This window comes from Myotis myotis, unplaced genomic scaffold, assembly GCF_014108235.1.
Source record: "Myotis myotis isolate mMyoMyo1 unplaced genomic scaffold, mMyoMyo1.p scaffold_m19_p_35, whole genome shotgun sequence".
Lineage (NCBI taxonomy): Eukaryota > Metazoa > Chordata > Mammalia > Chiroptera > Vespertilionidae > Myotis > Myotis myotis.
In genome coordinates, this window is record NW_023416341.1 from 690,716 (window position 1) to 708,737 (window position 18,022).

At 52.3% G+C, this 18,022-nt stretch overlaps 1 protein-coding gene across 2 annotated transcripts in view; it reads right to left on the reverse strand.

The window, feature by feature from the left end:
• Nucleotides 1-6,251: 6,251 nt before the first annotated feature.
• Nucleotides 6,252-18,022, reverse strand: part of RAB11FIP3 (RAB11 family interacting protein 3) — a 106,786-nt gene continuing 95,015 nt past the window's right edge. For both annotated transcript variants that reach the window (XM_036303059.1, XM_036303060.1), the window contains 8 exons: nt 15,768-15,861; nt 14,589-14,692; nt 11,005-11,145; nt 9,661-9,742; nt 8,684-8,821; nt 8,294-8,449; nt 8,037-8,177; nt 6,252-7,917 (listed from right to left, as the gene is read on the reverse strand). In XM_036303059.1, the coding sequence (XP_036158952.1) occupies nt 7,804-7,917; nt 8,037-8,177; nt 8,294-8,449; nt 8,684-8,821; nt 9,661-9,742; nt 11,005-11,145; nt 14,589-14,692; nt 15,768-15,861 (970 nt within the window). In that variant the 3' untranslated portion in view covers nt 6,252-7,803. The remainder of the gene's footprint in view (nt 7,918-8,036; nt 8,178-8,293; nt 8,450-8,683; nt 8,822-9,660; nt 9,743-11,004; nt 11,146-14,588; nt 14,693-15,767; nt 15,862-18,022) is intronic.

Consider the following 18,022-nt stretch of genomic DNA (forward strand, 5'->3'; position numbering starts at 1 on the left):
AGAATGTTTGCGGGGCAGATAGGGGTGGTTGTGTCAAGGCTGATATCCACAACCTTGTAACCTCTCAATAAAAGGAAGTTGGTGTTGAGCCAGTGATCAGATAGCCCATGTTCCTGCCAGCTCACTGCAGGTTTTTGAAGAGCCAGGCCATGCAGGGGGGTAAGGAGAGAGCAGGAGCATCCTCGCCCTCCCCAGTAAGGAACCAAGGCCTACTGGGGAGAAAGCCCAGTCACCAGAAGAAGGTCTTGGGAGGCGTCTTCTCGTCTGTCGAGGTGTGTACTGTGCCAGCAGGGAGCTGGAAAGGACGGGTTCAATGTGCAGTGGGCTGCAGAAGGACCAGAGCAGCAAGACGAGGGACACATCTGTAGAGTCAGCTTGTGATCATTTAAAATATTCTGAGGCACACAGATGTAAATTTTAAATAACTAAAGTAGAAGTTAAGTGACCTTTGACCACCCAGACCTTGACCGGTACCATCCCAGCCAGTACCCTCACAACTCTAAAGATATAGAAGATAACTCGGCCAGTGTGGCACAGTGGTTGAGTGTCGATCTATAAACCAGGAGGTCAAGGTTCGATTCCCGGCCAGGGCACATGCCCGGGTTGCAGGCTCCATCCCCAGTAGGGGGGTACAGAAGACAGCCAGTCAATGATTCTCATCATTGATGTTTCTTTTTTTTTTTATATTTTTTAATATATTTTATTGATTTTTTACAGAGAGGAAGGGAGAGAGATAGTCAGAAACATCGATGAGAGAGAAACATCGATCAGCTGCCTCCTGCACATCTCCCACCAGGGATATGCCCGCAACCCAGGCACATGCCCCTGACCAGAATCGAACCCGGGACCCCTCAGTCCGCAGGCCGACGCTCTGTCCATTGAGCCAAACCAGTTTCGGCCTATTCGAATCTTTTGTTCCTCCCCTAACCTCCTTTATAAAATGCTATTCTTATTGATTTGTAGGAACTCTTTATATATACTAAAGACAAGCCCTTTGTTAGTTATATGTGTTGCCAATATTTCCTACTTGCCTTTTTACTCTTTTAATGACTTATAATTTACAGGCTCAATATATCAGATTTTTCTTTTATGATTAAGGATTTTTGTGTACTCTTGAAGAAACTTTTGCCTATTCCAAGGTCATGAAGATATTCTATTTTTTCTTCAAAAATTAATAGTTTTAGCTTTTATATTTAGGCCTATGATCCATTTTCTATCAATTTTCTATGTAATTTAGGTTATGATCCATTTTTGCCATATAAACAACCAGTTATTTTAGCACTTTTTAAAAAAAGACTGTGTTGCCCTGGCTGGTTTGGCTCAGTGGACAGAGCATTGGCCTGAGGACTGAAAGTCCCGGGCTCGATTCTGGTCAAGGACATGTGCCCCAGTGGCAGGCCCAAGCTTCAGTGGGGGGTATGCAGGAAGCAGCCAATCAACAATTCTCTCTCATCATTGATGTTTCTATCTCTCTCTCACCCTCTCCCTTCCTCTCTGAAATCAACAAAAATATATTATAAATAAATAAATAAATAAATAAATAAATAAATAAATAAATAGACTGTGTTGCCCTCGCCAGTGTGGCTAGGTTAGTTGGAGCATCTTCCCTTACACCAAAAAGTCAGGGCACATACCCAGATTGCAGCTTCCATACTCGGTTGGGAGCCATTTGGGAGGCAACCGATCAATATTTCTCTCTCCCCCTTCTCCCTTTCTTGACTTTTTAAATCATTTTTTTCCCTCCCTCTCTTTTTTTAAAAATATATTTTATTGATTTTTTACAGAGAGGAAGAGAGAGGAATAGAGTTAGAAACATCGATCAGCTGCCTCCTGCACACTCCCCACTGGGTATGTACCGGCAACCAAGGCACATGCCCTTGACCGTAATTGAACCCTTGAGTCTGCAGGCTGATGCTCTATCCACTGAGCCAAACCTGTTAGGGGTTTTCTCCCTCTCCTGAGATATCACTTGGATTTTCCTATTATTCTGTGTATGTGCTTGCTGGGGTCCAACCCCAGCAGGTCCAGGGGTCCCCAAAGGTGTGGACGGAGTCGGCGAAGAAGGAATGACATGGAGACAGCGTTCAGTTGATCAGCAGCCTAGCCAGGATCTCCAGCCAAGTTCTGGTCTGGATCTCCAGCGAAGTTCTGGCTAGGATCTCCAGCCAGGTTCTGTGTCCATGTTCTCTTGCTAGGTTCTCCAGCCAGGTTCTGTAGCCATGTTCCCTCACTAGGTTCTCCAGCCAGGTTCTGTAGCCATGTTCCCTCGCTAGGTTCTCCAGCCAGGTTCAGTCACCAGGTTCTAGTCAGGTTCTCTTGCCATGTTCTATCCAGGTTCTGTAGCCAGGTTCTGTCTCTAGGTTCTTCAGCCATGTTCTCTCGCTAGGTTCTGTCTCTAGGTTCTGTGGCCAGTTTCTGTCCAGGATCTTTTGCCATGTTCTCTCCAGCGAAGTTCTTCTGTGTCTAGGTTCTGTGTCTAGGTTCTGTGTCTAGGTTCTGTCCAGGATCTTTTGCCATGTTCTCTCACTAGGTTCTGTTTCTAGGTTCTGTCTCCAGTTTCTGTGTGTCATCATTGATGTTTCTATCTCTCCTCCCTTCCTCTCTGAAATCAATAAAAAATATATATATTTAAAAAGATACAGAAGATAGATCCTATGATGAGGGGAGAAAGAGGGGGGAGGTGTGAACCCACCTAGAGAAGGGGTGGGAAGGGCCAAGCAAAAAGATCATTAATTCAACCATCCCTGTGCAAATCTACTTGTACCCACACTGTCTTTGAGACACAGCAGTGAACACATCCCAGATTCCCTGTGGAGTAGAGATTTAGCAGGATGGGGACACAGGAACCTTTATGGGTGTGACAGGCATGTGTGACCCAAGGCCAGCAGGCAGGCCCAAATGCACCTGTGTTGGGACTCACGTGTGCGGGTTGACTTTATGGAATGACCGGTAATCAACTGCCCGCTCTGTGAGATGCCCTCACAGGAAAAAGTAAGGGTCTTTCTCTGAGCCTTATCTCCAATCTCTGAAATGCCAGCAGGTGGAGGGGCAGGTCCCGGGGCAGCCGAGCTGGGAGCAAAGACAGGTACTCCTTTTTTTCCTTTTGTTAATCCTCACCCGAGGATATTTTTTCTATTAATTTTTATTTAATTTTTTAAATAGGTATACTTTTTAAAAATATATATTTTATTGATTTTTTACAGAGAGGAAGGGAGAGGGATAGAGAGTTAGAAACATCGATGAGAAAGAAACATCGATCAGCTGCCTCCTGCACACCTCCTACTGGGGATGTGCCCGCAACCAAGGTACATACCCTTGCCTAGGATCGAACCTGGGACCTTTCGGTCCGCAGGCTGACGCTCTATCCACTGAGCCAAACCAGTCAGGCTCTATTAATTTTTAAAGGGTGGGAAGAGGGGTGGGGGGGAAGAGACACATTGCCTCCCGCATGCACCCTGACCAAGGCTGGGGATCAAACCTGCAATCCAGATGTGTGCCATGAATCAAACCTGAGACCCTTCGGTGCGTGGGCCGATCCTAGACACTGAGTGACACCAGCTAGGGCCAGGAATTCTTTCAGCGGGGACAAGCTGGAGCAGGCCTGAGCTGAGGGCCCAGGCAGCGCACATGGGACAGCTGGAGGAACCAGGGACTGCCATCAGCCTTCTCTCAGGGAAGGGTCAGAGCCTTGCTCTGTGCTCTTCAGAACTGACCACTGTGGCGGGGAGAGGGGGGCTTTGTGGCCAGGCACCTTAGGGTTGGGGGTGAGCATCCCCACATGGGAGGGATGCCCTCGGGCCTGGGGGGGTGCATGCCTTGACACGTCCCACTGTGGCCCCCTCCAGCACACTCTTTGGGGTTTGCCCAGGGCCCGCCCCTCCTGCCCTGCCCTCAGCCACCTGGAAGAAACTCTCCAGGTAGCCCTTCCTGGGCAGCAGCCAAACACTGCCCTGTTTCCACTGACAAAGAATTTTCATCCTTTGTTCGCCCAAGTGTTTCCCATGGGGCTAGACCCCTCCCTGCAGGGCCAGGGCAGGGATTTTAGCATCAGCTGCTGGAGGGCCACCAGGTGTTGTAAGAGCGGACATGCACGGGAGGGGCTGGCAGGCCTCAGTGGGGTAAAGAGGAGGAAGCAGCTCCCCACCTACCTTTCCTGGCTTTGGCCCCACCTGATGGAGAGGACCCCTGCCCACTTCCAGCTTCTCCTCCGAGGCAGACGTGGGTCCTGCAGGCGCCGGACAGATACAGGGTAGGTGGGCGGCAGGTCATCCAGCGTCAAAGCAGAGGCCCTGCCTCCTCCTGGGCCAGCAGAGGCCCCTCTGCAGCAGGCTGGGAACAGGCCCTCTAGGACCCCCACTGACACTCTGAACCCGCGGCGGCAGTGCTTTGGCGCCCCCCAGTGACTGAGTGGGCCCAGAAGCCTGGGGTTGAAGCCAACACCCCAGGCACAAGGTTGCCCTATTGGCCAGGATTGGGCCCAATGGGTAGCCTGGTGCAAGTTCAGCCAACGGCCTTGATAACGAGAGAGGACCATCTCTCTGATGGCGGCCTGGGGAGCTTTATCTTCTAAGCACCAGGAGCACAGGTGGGGACCAGGCAGACTAGATATGCAGGGACGTGTGCTCCACATTGTCTGGCCCTGCCCTGGATTCCTGGTGGGAGGCTGGCTCCAGGCAGAACCACACCCTCCCAAGCTTCTTCCTTAGTGCCACCCCACAGTGTCTGGGGCTCCACTCTGGGCACCCCTGGAGTCCTGCTACACCCTCACTGATGAGGCCTCTGGCCCTGCCTGCTGCTGGGCAGGCTGTATCCACCTGTCACCATCCTCAGGTCGTAAACCCCATGGGAAGCAGCTGGGGCCAGCAGACCTGAGCTCAACTCCCTTTTGTTGGCTGGGTGGTTGGGACAAGGTCCTCAGCCTCCCTGGGCCTTAGTTTCTCCATTTGTACCTGGCATGCAGGCAGCTCAGTGTAAGGGTGGAGGGGGGGGATGCAGTTTGGGAGTTTAGCTAACTCCCTTTCAAGTGAGATTTAGTAACCTTGTTGGTGTTCCTGTGACTATGGTGGCAGCTGAGCTCTCCTCCCAGCCTGCCTCCCCTTTGTACCTCCCAAGCCCAAGCCTGTTGGGGTCTTGGCCTTTTCTGGGCCTTTGATTTGGGTACTGTACATGGCCTCACCTGGGGTCCCATGGGACAGCCTGTTCACGAACCCGAGACTTGCAATGCTGCCCACTCAGCCCATCTGGCCCTGGGTGTCATGTTGGCAGCCGGGCTGCACGCAGGGGCCAGGTCCTACCATGATCTCATGGCCCCATGTGGCCCTGCTCCAGGAGTGCCTTTGGACAAGCTCTGCAGGGGGCCCAGCCTGCAGGTGCCATCCTGGGACCTCAGAGGTTTACAGCGAGGCCAGAAAGATCAGGAGGGGCTGGCTTGACTAGGCCGTCTCCTGCTGTCTGAAGTCAGATGACACACGGTTCCCAGTACCTCAACCACCACTAGGCGGTGCTGAGCCAGGCCCACGGCACGCCACCTCTTGACCCCCACAGGGGAAGGAGCCAACTTCTGTGTGTGCAGCAACAGCTTTCATCTGTGGTGACACTGTCCTAGCTTCGCCCTTCTGCATCCAGGCCGCCCTCACTCTGCCTGGAAGAGTCTTTTTTGTTTTTTTTTAAATATATTTTTATTGATTTCAGAGAGAAAGGAAGAGGGAGAGCTAGAAATATCAATGATGAGAGAGAATCATTGATCGGCTGCCTCCTGCACGCCCCCCACTGGGGATTGAGCCCGCAACCCAGGCATGTGCCCTTGACTGGAATGGAACCCGGGAACCTTCAGTCTGTAAGCCAATGCTCTATCCACCGAGCCAAACCAGCTAGGGCTGGAAGAGTCTTTTTTCCCCCCAAAAAATATTTTTATTGATTTTAGAGAGGAAGGGAGAGGGATAGATAGAAACATCAATGATAAGAGAGAATCATTGACTGGCCGCCTCCTGCACGCCCCCCATTGGAGGGGATGGAGCCTGCAACCCAGGCATGTGCCCTTGGCTGGAATTGAACCTGGGACCCTTTAGTCCACAGGCCGATGCTCTATCCACTGAGCCAAATCAGCTATGGCTGGAAGAGTCTTTCTTGAGAAGATGAAAGCAGGGTCACTGTGCAAGTCAGTGCCTGGTGTTTGTGTGAAACATCTCTGGGCAATTTGTCTTTAGTTACAGTACTGCTGAGTGATGGACAGAAACAGACCCAAGGCTGTGTCAGCAGGGTGAGGCTGAGCACAGAAAGCAGAGTTCCCATATTTATTATCATACATACATACATATATATATATTTCATGTGTATACACAGATAGTTTTCTCTCTTGGAAGTATTAAAAAAATTGATCAACCTTCAATCTATAAAAAATACCTACTCTACATGATAGAAAAATCTCTCCTCCAAGTTTACACTGATTTACACCCAAGGCTTTCCCCAAAATATACAATACGAGGCAACGTCTTAAGTCTTAGTGTAGAAGGTGGGCCATGTAGAAGATGGAGGGATGCAGGGCAACACACATGCTTACACGCACACACACATGCATACACCTCCCATACGCGGTCACACACAACAGTAGCCAGTTGGTGGTGGGTCCTGGCCCACCTGGGAGTGCCTGGAGGCTCCTGGCCAGTGCTCGGGCTAAGGTGGGCGGCAGGCCCAGCATCCCTGTGGGGGTGACACTGCTGCTCCTGGCAGCGCAGGTGCTGGGCAGTGGTAGTGTAGAGCTGGGCAAGGGAACCCCCACGCTGCTGGGAAGGCCTTGTTCTCTGCTCTTGATCTGTGTCCTTGGACAGCCTGCCCTGCTCAGCCTTCTGCAGAATGTACCTGGGGAAGAATGATGACTTCTAATGACTTTGGACTCCTGGAGGAAACATTTGGACTCTGGCCTGGGAAAGTGGGACTTTACCCGAGGCAGCAAGATCTGCACAGAAAATGGGATAATCCAGGAGGCCAGGAAGGCCACGCCCCTGGGAAGGTAGCACCTCACCCTGGCCCTGTCTATACCTCAGGAGTCAGAGGGGTCTGGCAATGTCCACCCCTCCCAGATAGTACATTCCACACCATTAGACTCTGAAGTCCTGATTTCAGAGCAGAGGCCCCAGCTCCCACAGGTTATTGTAGAGAGGGTCCAACTGTGAGAACAGATGCATGGCCGGAAGCCCCTGGGCCTGAAGCTGGACTGAGGGACAGCCTGAGCAGCTCAGGGAGACAGCCTCAGAAAGGCTTGAGGGAAGAGGGATGGGCTACAGCTTCTGGTCAGACCCTGACTCGCACCGGCCTCACTGCCTGTCTCTTTCACATACCACCGCATCTGGGGCCTCTAGATGGTCCAGGTGCGGCCGAGCCTTGAGTGGCACCAGGTCAGGATGCCTGTGATGACATGCATAGCTGCCCCAGGTGGGGACCCATTTCCTTCTTTTCCCCCCTGACAGGGCAGGATAACGGGAGGGTCTGCTATGTGAGAGGGAGCTTATGGAGAGGCTCGTCCCAGCATGAGACACTGTCCTCACATCTCTGAGGAGAGGAGGGGGCAGGGGAAGGCCAGAGCTGCGAGCAGGCCCAATTCCACCTGCATCTGCTGTGGGTTCCAGACCAAGGGCTTCTCTTTCCTTCTCCCTCTTCCACCACCCCATCTTTATGTGCCCCAGCTCAGCTGTGCGCTCTGGGCTCGGTGGGCATGGGACCTGCTATTCTTGGCCCACGTGCGCCGCGGCCATCTCTGTGGTGTTGGTGGAGTCCAGAATCACCCTGGGCTGGGCTTGGCTGCTTCTACTTGACCTCCAGGATGGACGGGTTGGTCTCCATGATGGCCACGATGATCCTGTCAATGTAGTCCTGCAGGCGAAAGTTGATCTCTTCCTGCTTTTGAATCGCTTCCATGAGCTGTGGGAGAAGCAAGAGGTGGGCACTGGGCACAGACTATGGGCACTTTCTTGTTTTCTTTTTCTTTTTGAGACTGTGGGCACTTTAGAGTCCCAAGCCTAGGGGAGTGGATACATTACCTCATCGCGGGAGACCGAGCTGATCTCTGCGGCCAGAGATTCAGAGAAGGATGTGGAGAAGAGGTTCTTGGCGCCCTGGATGCTCAGGTTTATGATCTGTCCATTGAGCTCATCGTTCTGCTCCTTCAGGTTACGGTTATCCTAGGGTGGGCAGCATGACAGTGTCATTCCTGGGCTGTCACCCTCCAGAGACCCCTCTTCCAATGCGGGTTGCGAGTAAGCTTCTTCCAGGTATAAGGGTGTCTGCCCAGCAGTACCTGCTTCAGCCTGCGGACCTCCTGCTCCAGCTCGCTCTCCCGGGTACGGCTATTGTACTCCTGTAGGCCTACACTGTTGCTCCGGCCCCTCCTCTGCTCCGCCTCCAGCTTGAAGAGCTGTAGGTGCTCCAGCTGCTTCCGCAGGTCCTCAATTAGCTGTGTGGAACCGCAGAGTGAGCAGCCAACCCAGGTCCTGGTTTCAGAACCTCTGCATCGGTCTAAATGCCATTTCTGAGGAGGAGGAGGATGCTACGCTTCCCAAACACCACCATGCACCCAGCACCTCCCCCACCCGCACCCCCGCTGAAAGCAGCGGGCTCCCAGCTCACTCCAGACGGGCCCCGTGGATTCTGGGACCTCACTAAGTGACAGTCCTGGGCCTGTGTTCACCTCCTGGGTTGCCTCCTTGTCCTTCTGGAATTGGTGTCTCTCATGACTCAGCCTGTCCCCCAGCTTCCTCCTGTTTTCCTGCTCGTCACTGAGCCGCAGTGACAACTCTTCAATCTCATCCAGCAACTTCTGTTTCTCCTGCAAAGTTAAACACTTGCCATGGACACACTCACCTGCCACCCCATACACATGGCTTTCCTCAGCTGCATGTGTCCCGAGTCTCAGTTCACTGGCGTCCACAGGGCTGCACCGGAGCCTTCCTGTCAAAGCCCAGGTGCACACACACAGCCATGCGCTCTCAGGGCTGGTGCCTACCCCGAGTGCAGTGCATATGGAAGGTGGGTTCTTGGTGTGGGCACCTCCCCCCAATAGTACTGCTTCTAGGGGAAGGCAAAAGCAGGCCCTGACCCCCGGCCACTCAGCAGGAGTTGCTCACGGCAACCAGAGCCCAGGTGGTATTCGACTTGCTCAGGGTTCAGAGCTTCCCAGGAGGCACTTGACAGGAAGTGGAGGATGGGGGAGGAGAAGCCTCTCAGTGAACATCTGCAGAATAGGGCGCGAGGGGTCCAGCTGAAGTCGGCCCCTCAAAGACATCCCTGGGTTCAGACCACGGGTCAATCGACGCATGAACCTCTGACCGAAGGATCCTGTGTCTGTGGGAAAGCTGAGCAGCCAGGCAGGCTCCAGCATCTTCCAGCAACGGGCAGTGGCCTGAGCTGAGCTTGTTCCCTCACACACAGGCCCGGCATCATCAGCCTGCTCTCGGAGCAGCAGTTCCCCAGCCTGTGCGCACCCCTTGGCTGGCCATGCCCCTGCAGACCCATTAGCTGGCTGCGAGCGCCCTGCTTTGGATAACCCGTCTCAGCGCATCCCGGTCCAGGGGGTGTGGGGAAGCATGTAGGCCAGCATGACTGATCTTGGTGACCACAGTGCGAGGCCTGGCCCTGCCCACTCAGCGCTCCTGGCAGGCAGCTTACCTCCTCCAAGCGTTCGATGTTGGCCTTCAGACAGGGCGTGCAGGACCTCAGCTCACTGTTCTCCTCGTCCAGTTGCTGCAGCCTGGGATATAGAATGAGGCTGGGACCCATTCCCTAGAAATTCATCTCCTTGGGGTGAGGGAGGCTGAGTGTTTTGGAAATCTCAATAGGGGCTTCCCAGGCATCCACAGAGGCTACTCCCCAGTGCTGACAGCCCAGCCCTTACACACACAAATGCTCTGGGCCAAAACTTCATGGACTAGGACAGCTGTTAAATACACTCAGTGTGGGGATAATTTCAGGTTTACAGAGTAGTTACAGACACAGTGCAGAGTCCCTGTGGACCCTTTCAGCTTCCTCTTGAAGCATCTGCTCATCACTGCAGCAGGTTCGTCACAGCCCGCCCACCCCCACCCCAGACTCTGGTCACCAAACCATGGATGCAATTCAGCTTTTCCACAAGGTCCCCTCTGGGCTCCCTCCCGGGACCACACTGCACTTAGTCATCTCCATTGTCCCTGCATGCTGGGCAGTCTCGCAGATTCTCCTCGTTTGTCATTACTTTGACAGTTTTGAGCAGTCTGGTTATGTATTTAGTAGAACATCCTTCAAATTGGGTCTTCCTTGTGCTTTCTCATGATTAGCTGGGTTATGGTTGGGGAAGAAACCCACAGAAGTGAGGCACCCCTCCTGCAACATCAGATCAGGATGCCTAAGTCTAAGTGGGTGATGCTGACCTGGGCACCTGGTTAAGGTGTCTGCCAGGGTCTCCTCTGTCAAGTTCTACTTTTCCCGCCCATTCTCTGTATCTGGAAGACGGTCACCGAGTCCAGCCCATGCTCCATGGAAGGGAGGACTCAGCGCCACCCCCGGGAAGGGGGATCTCCATGTATTAGTTGTAATTCCTCTGTGAGGAAGGTGCCATCACATTTAGTTACACTTTGGGTTGTGGGCCAATGCTATCAGTGGTGTGTGTCCCACCTTTGACCTTCAGTTGGCTCATGTAAGGCTTATGCCTCCAGAGAAGCATAAAGGTAATTTTAATTTTGTCAAGTTGCCTTAAAAAAAGATGGATACTTTGACAGAGATAAAATCCAACTAGAGATAGATTTAGAGAAACTGATATCTATGGAGGGTCATTCTTTGAACTTAGATCTTTTGTGGCCTTCAGTAGAGTTTTACAGTTTTCTTCACATAGATTTTCCAATTTTTCTAGAATAAAATTTGTTCCTACACACGGTACCTTCCCGGGGTGGGAGGGTGGGGCTGTTGTTCATGAAAGCATCCACTTTTCACTCACGTTTCTCACTGACTTGGCTGGGGGGTCGCGGCGGCCTTGCCTACCTGGCCTGCAGGCTCTCGATCTCGATGCTCTTCTCTCTCTCCATCCTGCACAGGAGCTCCTTCTGCTTCCGCGCCTCTTCCAGAGCCGTCTCACAGGCCCTCAGCTCCTGCTCCTTCAACTGCTCCTCAAGGGCATTGGCTCTGTGAAGGCCAAGGGCGGAGGTGAGGCTTCCTGCCCTTCTACCAGGGCCAGATGCGCATCGGGACCCGGAGAGGGATAGGAAGGCTGTGAGCTCTAGAGTGAAGGGCAGTCTGAAGCAGGAGGTGCCCCACCTCCAGTCTCTGCTCCCCCTACACTAAGAATGGCGTGTGGACCGGAGACACCCTGATGGGCACAAGCCCCTGAGCGCCCCTTGCAATGACACTCCAGGATCTAGTGTACAAACCAGCCCCACCCAGTTCATCAGCAGAGGTAAGGGTTCAATAAGAACACATGAACAAAGGGAATATTCACATGGGGATCATGGCCTTGGCCCTTTCCCAGACCATTATGCCCAACCACAGGAGGCAGGAACTGACCACCCCAAAGAGAAGGGCTCCAGGCCCTGCCCACAGATGGCATGGAGCCCATAAGCTGTCCCTGCACACAGGGCTTCTCATCGCTTCTTGGTGCCTCACACCTAAGAGTAAATGGATGGCCAAAGATCACCAGCTACCACAGGAAAGCTTTTAACAGAGTGGCCAAAGCAAACAATAAAAGGACCTCAAAGGAAACGCACACCATGCAGGCAAGAGGAGGAAAAGCCTTGTGACTAACAGAGCTAAAATACCACATCCACAAAACAGAGGTGATGTCCCTGAAGGAACAGATGACAAAAAGTAACCTAGAAATTAAACATATGAGGAACATCGCCCTGGCTGGTTTGGCCCAGTGGATAGAGTGTCGGCCTGCGGACTGAAGGGTCCCGGGTTTGATTCTGGTCAAGGGCACATGCCTGGGTTGTGGGTCCCATCCCCAGTAGGGACGTGCAGGAGGCAGCCTATCAGTGATTCTCTCTCATCATTGATGTTTCTATCTCTCTCCCCTCTTCCTTCCTCTCTAAAATCAATACAAATATATATTTAAAAATATGAGAAACATTTTAAATTAATAGAAGAGTTGAAGAAGAAAACCAAGGGAATTACATAGAGGGGAAAAAAGAACAGGAAAGTCAAGGATATGGGAGGAAAGGTCTAGAAGGTCTAATATTTGAGGAATAGAAGTTCAGATTGCGGCCGGAGCTCCAGTGGCGCAATCGGTTAGCGCGCGGTACTTATAAGAAGTTCAGATAGATAAGAAAATGAAAGACACTGGAGAAATTCTAGAAATCTTCCTGAAGCTGAGGGCACACTTTCCAGATTTAAAGATTGAAAACCACGTGCCCAGCACAGGTAACAATAGGAAGCCCTCATGTGCTGAGGATGAGAACAGGGCTACACAGCGGTGCCCGGCATCCCACCCACAGTTCGGGCTGGAGGTAGCAGGGCCATCAAGTTCCCAGGGAACCTACTTCCAAGCAGAATCCCAGCCGCAGCCCCACTGTCAGTGGAGGGTGAAACACAGTCTCAGATATGCAAGGTCTCAAAGAACCTGTTTCTATGCACCCTTTCCCAGGCAGCAATGGGTGATATCTTCACAATATGAAGAAAAATGGGGAATCCAGAAAATAAAGAACCAAATGCAGAGGAAGCATGTGGAATTCCTGGGATGGTGGCAGGAGAGCTGTGCCGCAGGGCTGGTGTGGGCTGACAGTTACACATGGGGACACCAAGAAACTGCAGCAGAAGCACGCTGTTTAGGAGAACTGGGGCCAACACCAGAAGAAACATCTGCAGGAACTGGGGCAGGCCCTCCTGTGAAAAGCCCGAGGGTCTCGACTGCACAAGAGAACTCGTTTTAACTTCATTAAGGTGATGTAGCCCTGGTTGGTGTGGCTAAGTGGTAAGAGTATTGGTCTGTGCACCAGAGGGTCATGGGTTCAATTCCCAGTCAAGGGCACATACCTGGGTTACAGGTTTGAGCCCTGGGCATGTAGGAGGAAACCAATCAATGTGTCTCTCACATCGATGTTATTCTCTCAATTTCCCCCTTCCCCCCTCCCTTCCACTCTCTCTAAAAAGCAATGGAACAATATCCTTGGGTGAGGATCAAAAGAAAATAAAGTGATGTGTCAGTAGCATCCAGGATGAAAACATTACGACAGGAACCAAGCCTAACCCTGATGCCTATGGTGCGCATGCCGTGACGGTGTGTGGGCCTATGTTCCACGCTGTTAAAAGCACTGAGTCCACCTGTTCAGGTCATGGGTGCAAAAACAAGGCTTCGAAGACAGGGCTCTTCTTGCCCGCGGTCACAGAGTGTGTGGCAGCCCGCTTGTGTAGATCCCCCACACACCATGCTCCCCGCCTCTCAGGCCCCTCACCAGATGCACTGAGGCAGCACACCTGGCAGCTGATGCTTCTGGGCCAAGCTCCTCATGCTCAACAAGAAGCACGTTGCTGCAAACAGCATGAGGTTACACAGAATGACGAGTTTCAAGACACTGAAACTCACACAGGATTCTATAAAAAGCCTGCACAGCAGGAGTGGGGAAGCAACCCCGCCTCCTCCATGCGCACAGTAGCTCCTCCTCAGTTCACACATCTGTTATTTCTTCACTGTGCTCTCACTATCAGAATCAGACTGCGCATCCCACCATGCACCCAGCGGTTCCTACTCGTTTCTTGTTTCTGTGGCTAAGTATCTGTGAGGACCTGCATGTCCCAAGGACAGGTCACGCTTCCAATGCAAAGGGCTCTGAAGGCACTGGCTCTCACTCCCAAAGCCCCCACTTGCTGTCTGAGGCCCTGGCAATCATGTCATCTCCCTGAGCCTTGGTTTCCTCTGTAAAATGGGGACAGTAGTATCTGCCTCACAGGGATTGTAAAGATGAAACCAGCCATAACCGGTTTGGCTCAGTGGATAGAGCGTCGGCCTGCAGACTAAAAGGTCCCAGGTTCGATTCCGGTCAAGGGCATGTACCTGGGTTGCGGGCACATCCCCAATGGGAGTGTGCAGGAGGCAGCTGATCGATGTTTCTCTCTCATCAATGTTTCTAACTCTCTTTCTCTCTCCCTTCCTCTCTGTAAAAAATCAATAAAATATATTAAAAAAAAAAAAAGATGAAACCAGATGATGTGAGAGAAGTGGGCAAATCACAGCAACTCTCAAAGCCAAGGAGCCCAAGTCCAGGAACGAAGGCCTGTGGGTAATACTATTTCCCCGGGATGGGCTCTCAGAGTGGGGACACAAGCCAGAGGCCTCACATTAGAACCCCAGTATGCCTCCTCTCGCCTTGTAGCCTCTGCCACCCCTGAGATCAGGCTCCCTCCACCAGGCCTCTGTGCAGGCAGTGTGGGTGCTGGCCTCAACTGCTCCTGAGGGAGGGGTGAGGCGGTGCCCTCTCCACACTCTTTCCTTTGAGGCCCTAAATGGGTTGAAGACAGTACTAAGTTGAAGCCACGCTCAAAAGGCAACCCCGCACCATCCCCTGGGCTGGCTCCCAGCAGCAGGATGGAGGGCAGCTGCAGGTGAGAGCCAACCCCTGCGCAGCAGCCATGCTCACCTGTGCACCAGCTGGAGATTCTCCTGCCTCAGTCGGCTGTGTTGCTCCCCATTGGCAGCGGTGTCCTTCTCCAGCTCTGACACCCGCTTCTCCAAGAAGACAACCTTGGTAGCAAGACAGTGTTCATTCGGCTCCAGTGGGTCTATCTTTTTCATGGAGACTATCCCCATAAAAGAGGTAGTATGGCCCCCACAGGCGTCAATATGGATGGGGAACACGCCATGGCCTCAAAACTACAAGTGCAGATGTCAGCAGGTGGCCTGGAGGTGGCACGACAGTGCCTTTGTGATGAATCTGTGATGGCTTGTGGGGTGCCTGCTCTCTGCCAGACCCAGCCCGTGGAGACAGCACATGGCAGGGGACTCAAGGAAGAGAAAGGCCCTAGGATTTGGTACCTCCCTTCTCAGGGAGCTCACTAACAAGATAGGAGACAGATACCTACATAGGTGATAAACAGAGGGAGACCTGCAAAGTAGATATTGTAGGGGCTGTAGAGAGGAGGTGAGGGGAGACAGGAAGGGTACAGGAAGAGATGAGGGAGTACAGGAGGAGGTGAACAGGGGCGACAGGATGGGGTGAGGGTACAGAATGGGGTGAAGGGTATAGAAGGAGGTGAGGGGGGGCAGGAAGAGGTGAGAGGTGTGTGCTGCCACTTTCCTCTTCCCCTCTTTCTGAAGCTGGTCCTTGTGAAGTATGGGGCTGTTCCCATAGATGGCCTGTCCCCACATAACCCATTTACCAGGCTTCTCTCAGGGAACAGCCCATTCTACACACTGTTTGATGGGGTGAGTGCCCTCCTCCCCAAAACCTCCAGTGCCCCCAAATCCTGCCTCCATGGGCCCTGGTGAGCTGGGTCTGAGTCAGTGCGCCTTGAGTGACACATACAAATATGGGCTGACAGCCACTGGCGCTCACTGTTCTGTTCCCACGGTCGCAGTCTTCTCTGCCTTGTATGTGAAATGCTGGAGACCGGCAGGGCTGGCAGAGGGTCTAATTAATTAGCCCTGTGGAGCTGTCACTACTCCCGATGTGCTCTATCTGCTTGCCAGGATGAGGCCTGGTCCCCAAATGCACCTCAACAAATACACCCCAATGTGGGCCCACACCCCGAGCACAAGTCCTGAGACTGGGACCGTGTTGTCCACAGGTGGTCCTCTGGTCTCCTGATCCAGGGCCTACCTTGTCCGCAATGTCTTCTTCCATGCCCTCCAAAGGGTCTGGGGGAGGGTCCTGCAGGGCTTCCATGGTCAGAGCCCCTGACTGATGCAGGTGCCTGTGGAGAAGAAACAACAGCCCAGTCCAGAGAAGGTCTTTCACCAGAACAAAGAGAGAAAAGAAGACGGGAGAGACCAATCCAAGTTCTTCAAACATGAGCATTTCTAGGTCAGTCTGAAAAGCAAATCCCAGCAGCCTGGGACCCAAGTTTCCACCGAAGGGAGTTCTGGGCAGGACGCTATTACCAAGGGGTTAGAGTAAGCCAGCTGTACTATGTGTCCAAAGAGTCCTCCTGCTGCTCTTTGGAGCCTGATAAGCCCAGCCTTCTCCCACCAGCTGATGGGGCAAGAGTACTTTGTACTTGGGTAATAAAATAAGACGGGGTTCCTCCCTGAGATACGATATAATCTCATCTTCCACTGTGGCCCATGCAATACTAATTCGGGATCATGACTTCTGCACACAACGTCACCTACATACATCTTGGTATCTGATTTTTCAAATGTACTCCCAATAGCAGCAATAGTGAGAGACTGGGAAGAGGGGGGGGCTGTCTTTCTGGGAAAGGCATACAGGCACGATGCCCCCTGCCAGAGCAGCTCCAAGCACTTAGCACCAGTGGGCACAGGTCTCCAGCCATGTGGGCCATGCTGGGTGGCATGCAACCTAGGACATAGGTGAGCATAAGCCCCGGCTGTCCTGTGGAAACCCCTGGGGCTCCACACACTTGAAGCTCCTTGCTTCAGTCCTCAGCCATTGGCACCTTAGCAGGTACTCAGCAAATACATGTTCACTCACCCTGGAGATAATCGTATTAATTATAGTGATACTATATCAGCTGTTATTTACCTGGTGCATGTAAAACTCTCAGAGCATTTGGACAGTCTGCATATACTGACCCAGGTTCCAAGTTGACAGTCTGATACTCAGAGCTGTGTGACTTTGAAAAAGCTACTCACCCTCTCTGAAACCTATTCTCCTATAAAATGGGGATCTGCAGGCTATTATTTAAATTAGGTTTTATATATATAAACAGCTCCGATAAGGACATAGCACAGGGTAAGGATTCAATAAAATACTATTAAAAGTCACATTGAAATTTTCTACATTATCTTTATAAAAGGTATCACCTTCTATTTCCTTTTTAGTGCTGACTTAGCTTGTACATTTCTTAAAATTTTTTTGACTCCAGAAATGTTCTAAGGGGAACAAAAAAGAAGGGCATCTTCATCCCTGGGGACCACGAGTCCCTTAAATGTGTACTTGGTGAGACATAGGAGCACCCCTTGGATTTCATCTGATTCCCCAAAGGGCACTGAACCCTAAGGGCAGGGCCACCATGTTCTTGTCCAATTGATGCTGTCAAACACCAATGACTTTGACCCCAAACACAAGCTTCTGATGCCAATCCTGGGATAGAAAGCTGCCCACCCCAGACCCAGAGACCATGCTGAGGAGGGGCTATGGCCTAGGGCCTGTCCCACAATCCCGAGCTCCTGCTAGGGGCTCACGGCACTTCTGAACAGCTGAACCTGGAATGGGCAGTTGTACCCAGTCCCCAAGCACCCAGCGTATGGCCCCAGCATGTGGCTGCCTCAGGGAAAGGCCGAGGTTTCTTGGCGCTGTGGCTGGGGGTCTTGTTTATTTAAACCCACCCCTACTTAGGAGGCCTACCCGGAGAGGGGACTATGGGAAATGCCTGGTCATCCCAAAGGGAGGCAGGTAAAGTCCGGCGGGTGCCAAGACACTCCGTGTCAAGACCTGCTTTCTGCTCTGGGCAGTCCCACTGGCGCTCCCTCTGGTCCTGAGGCTGGCTGTGTGCCAGTGCGGTTCTCGCTGGCACACCGACCCCAGAGCCCTTTCCATCCATATTAGATACAAGTCAGGTCACAGATGCCAGAGCTGGTGGCTCCAAAACCCATACTCCAGCCACACTGCCACGTGCAAAGGGCTAAAACACTGTGAAGAGTGAAATTACAACAGTTATTTTGCGTTTTCTTAAAATTCTGGTGGTGGTATTGAGGGCAAAACAGTAGCAGATTAAAATTGCATCTGCGAGGTATGTTTGTACCGACCACAAAATATGCCTCTGTAAACTCTAACTGCACATTCCTGCAGATTTGGCTTTTCTATACCAAAGGGTATCTGTGAAGGAAAAATGAAGTTCTCAGAGGGTGTTTCATGGAGGGAGCAGGCACAAAGCCCAACCATCGAGGCAG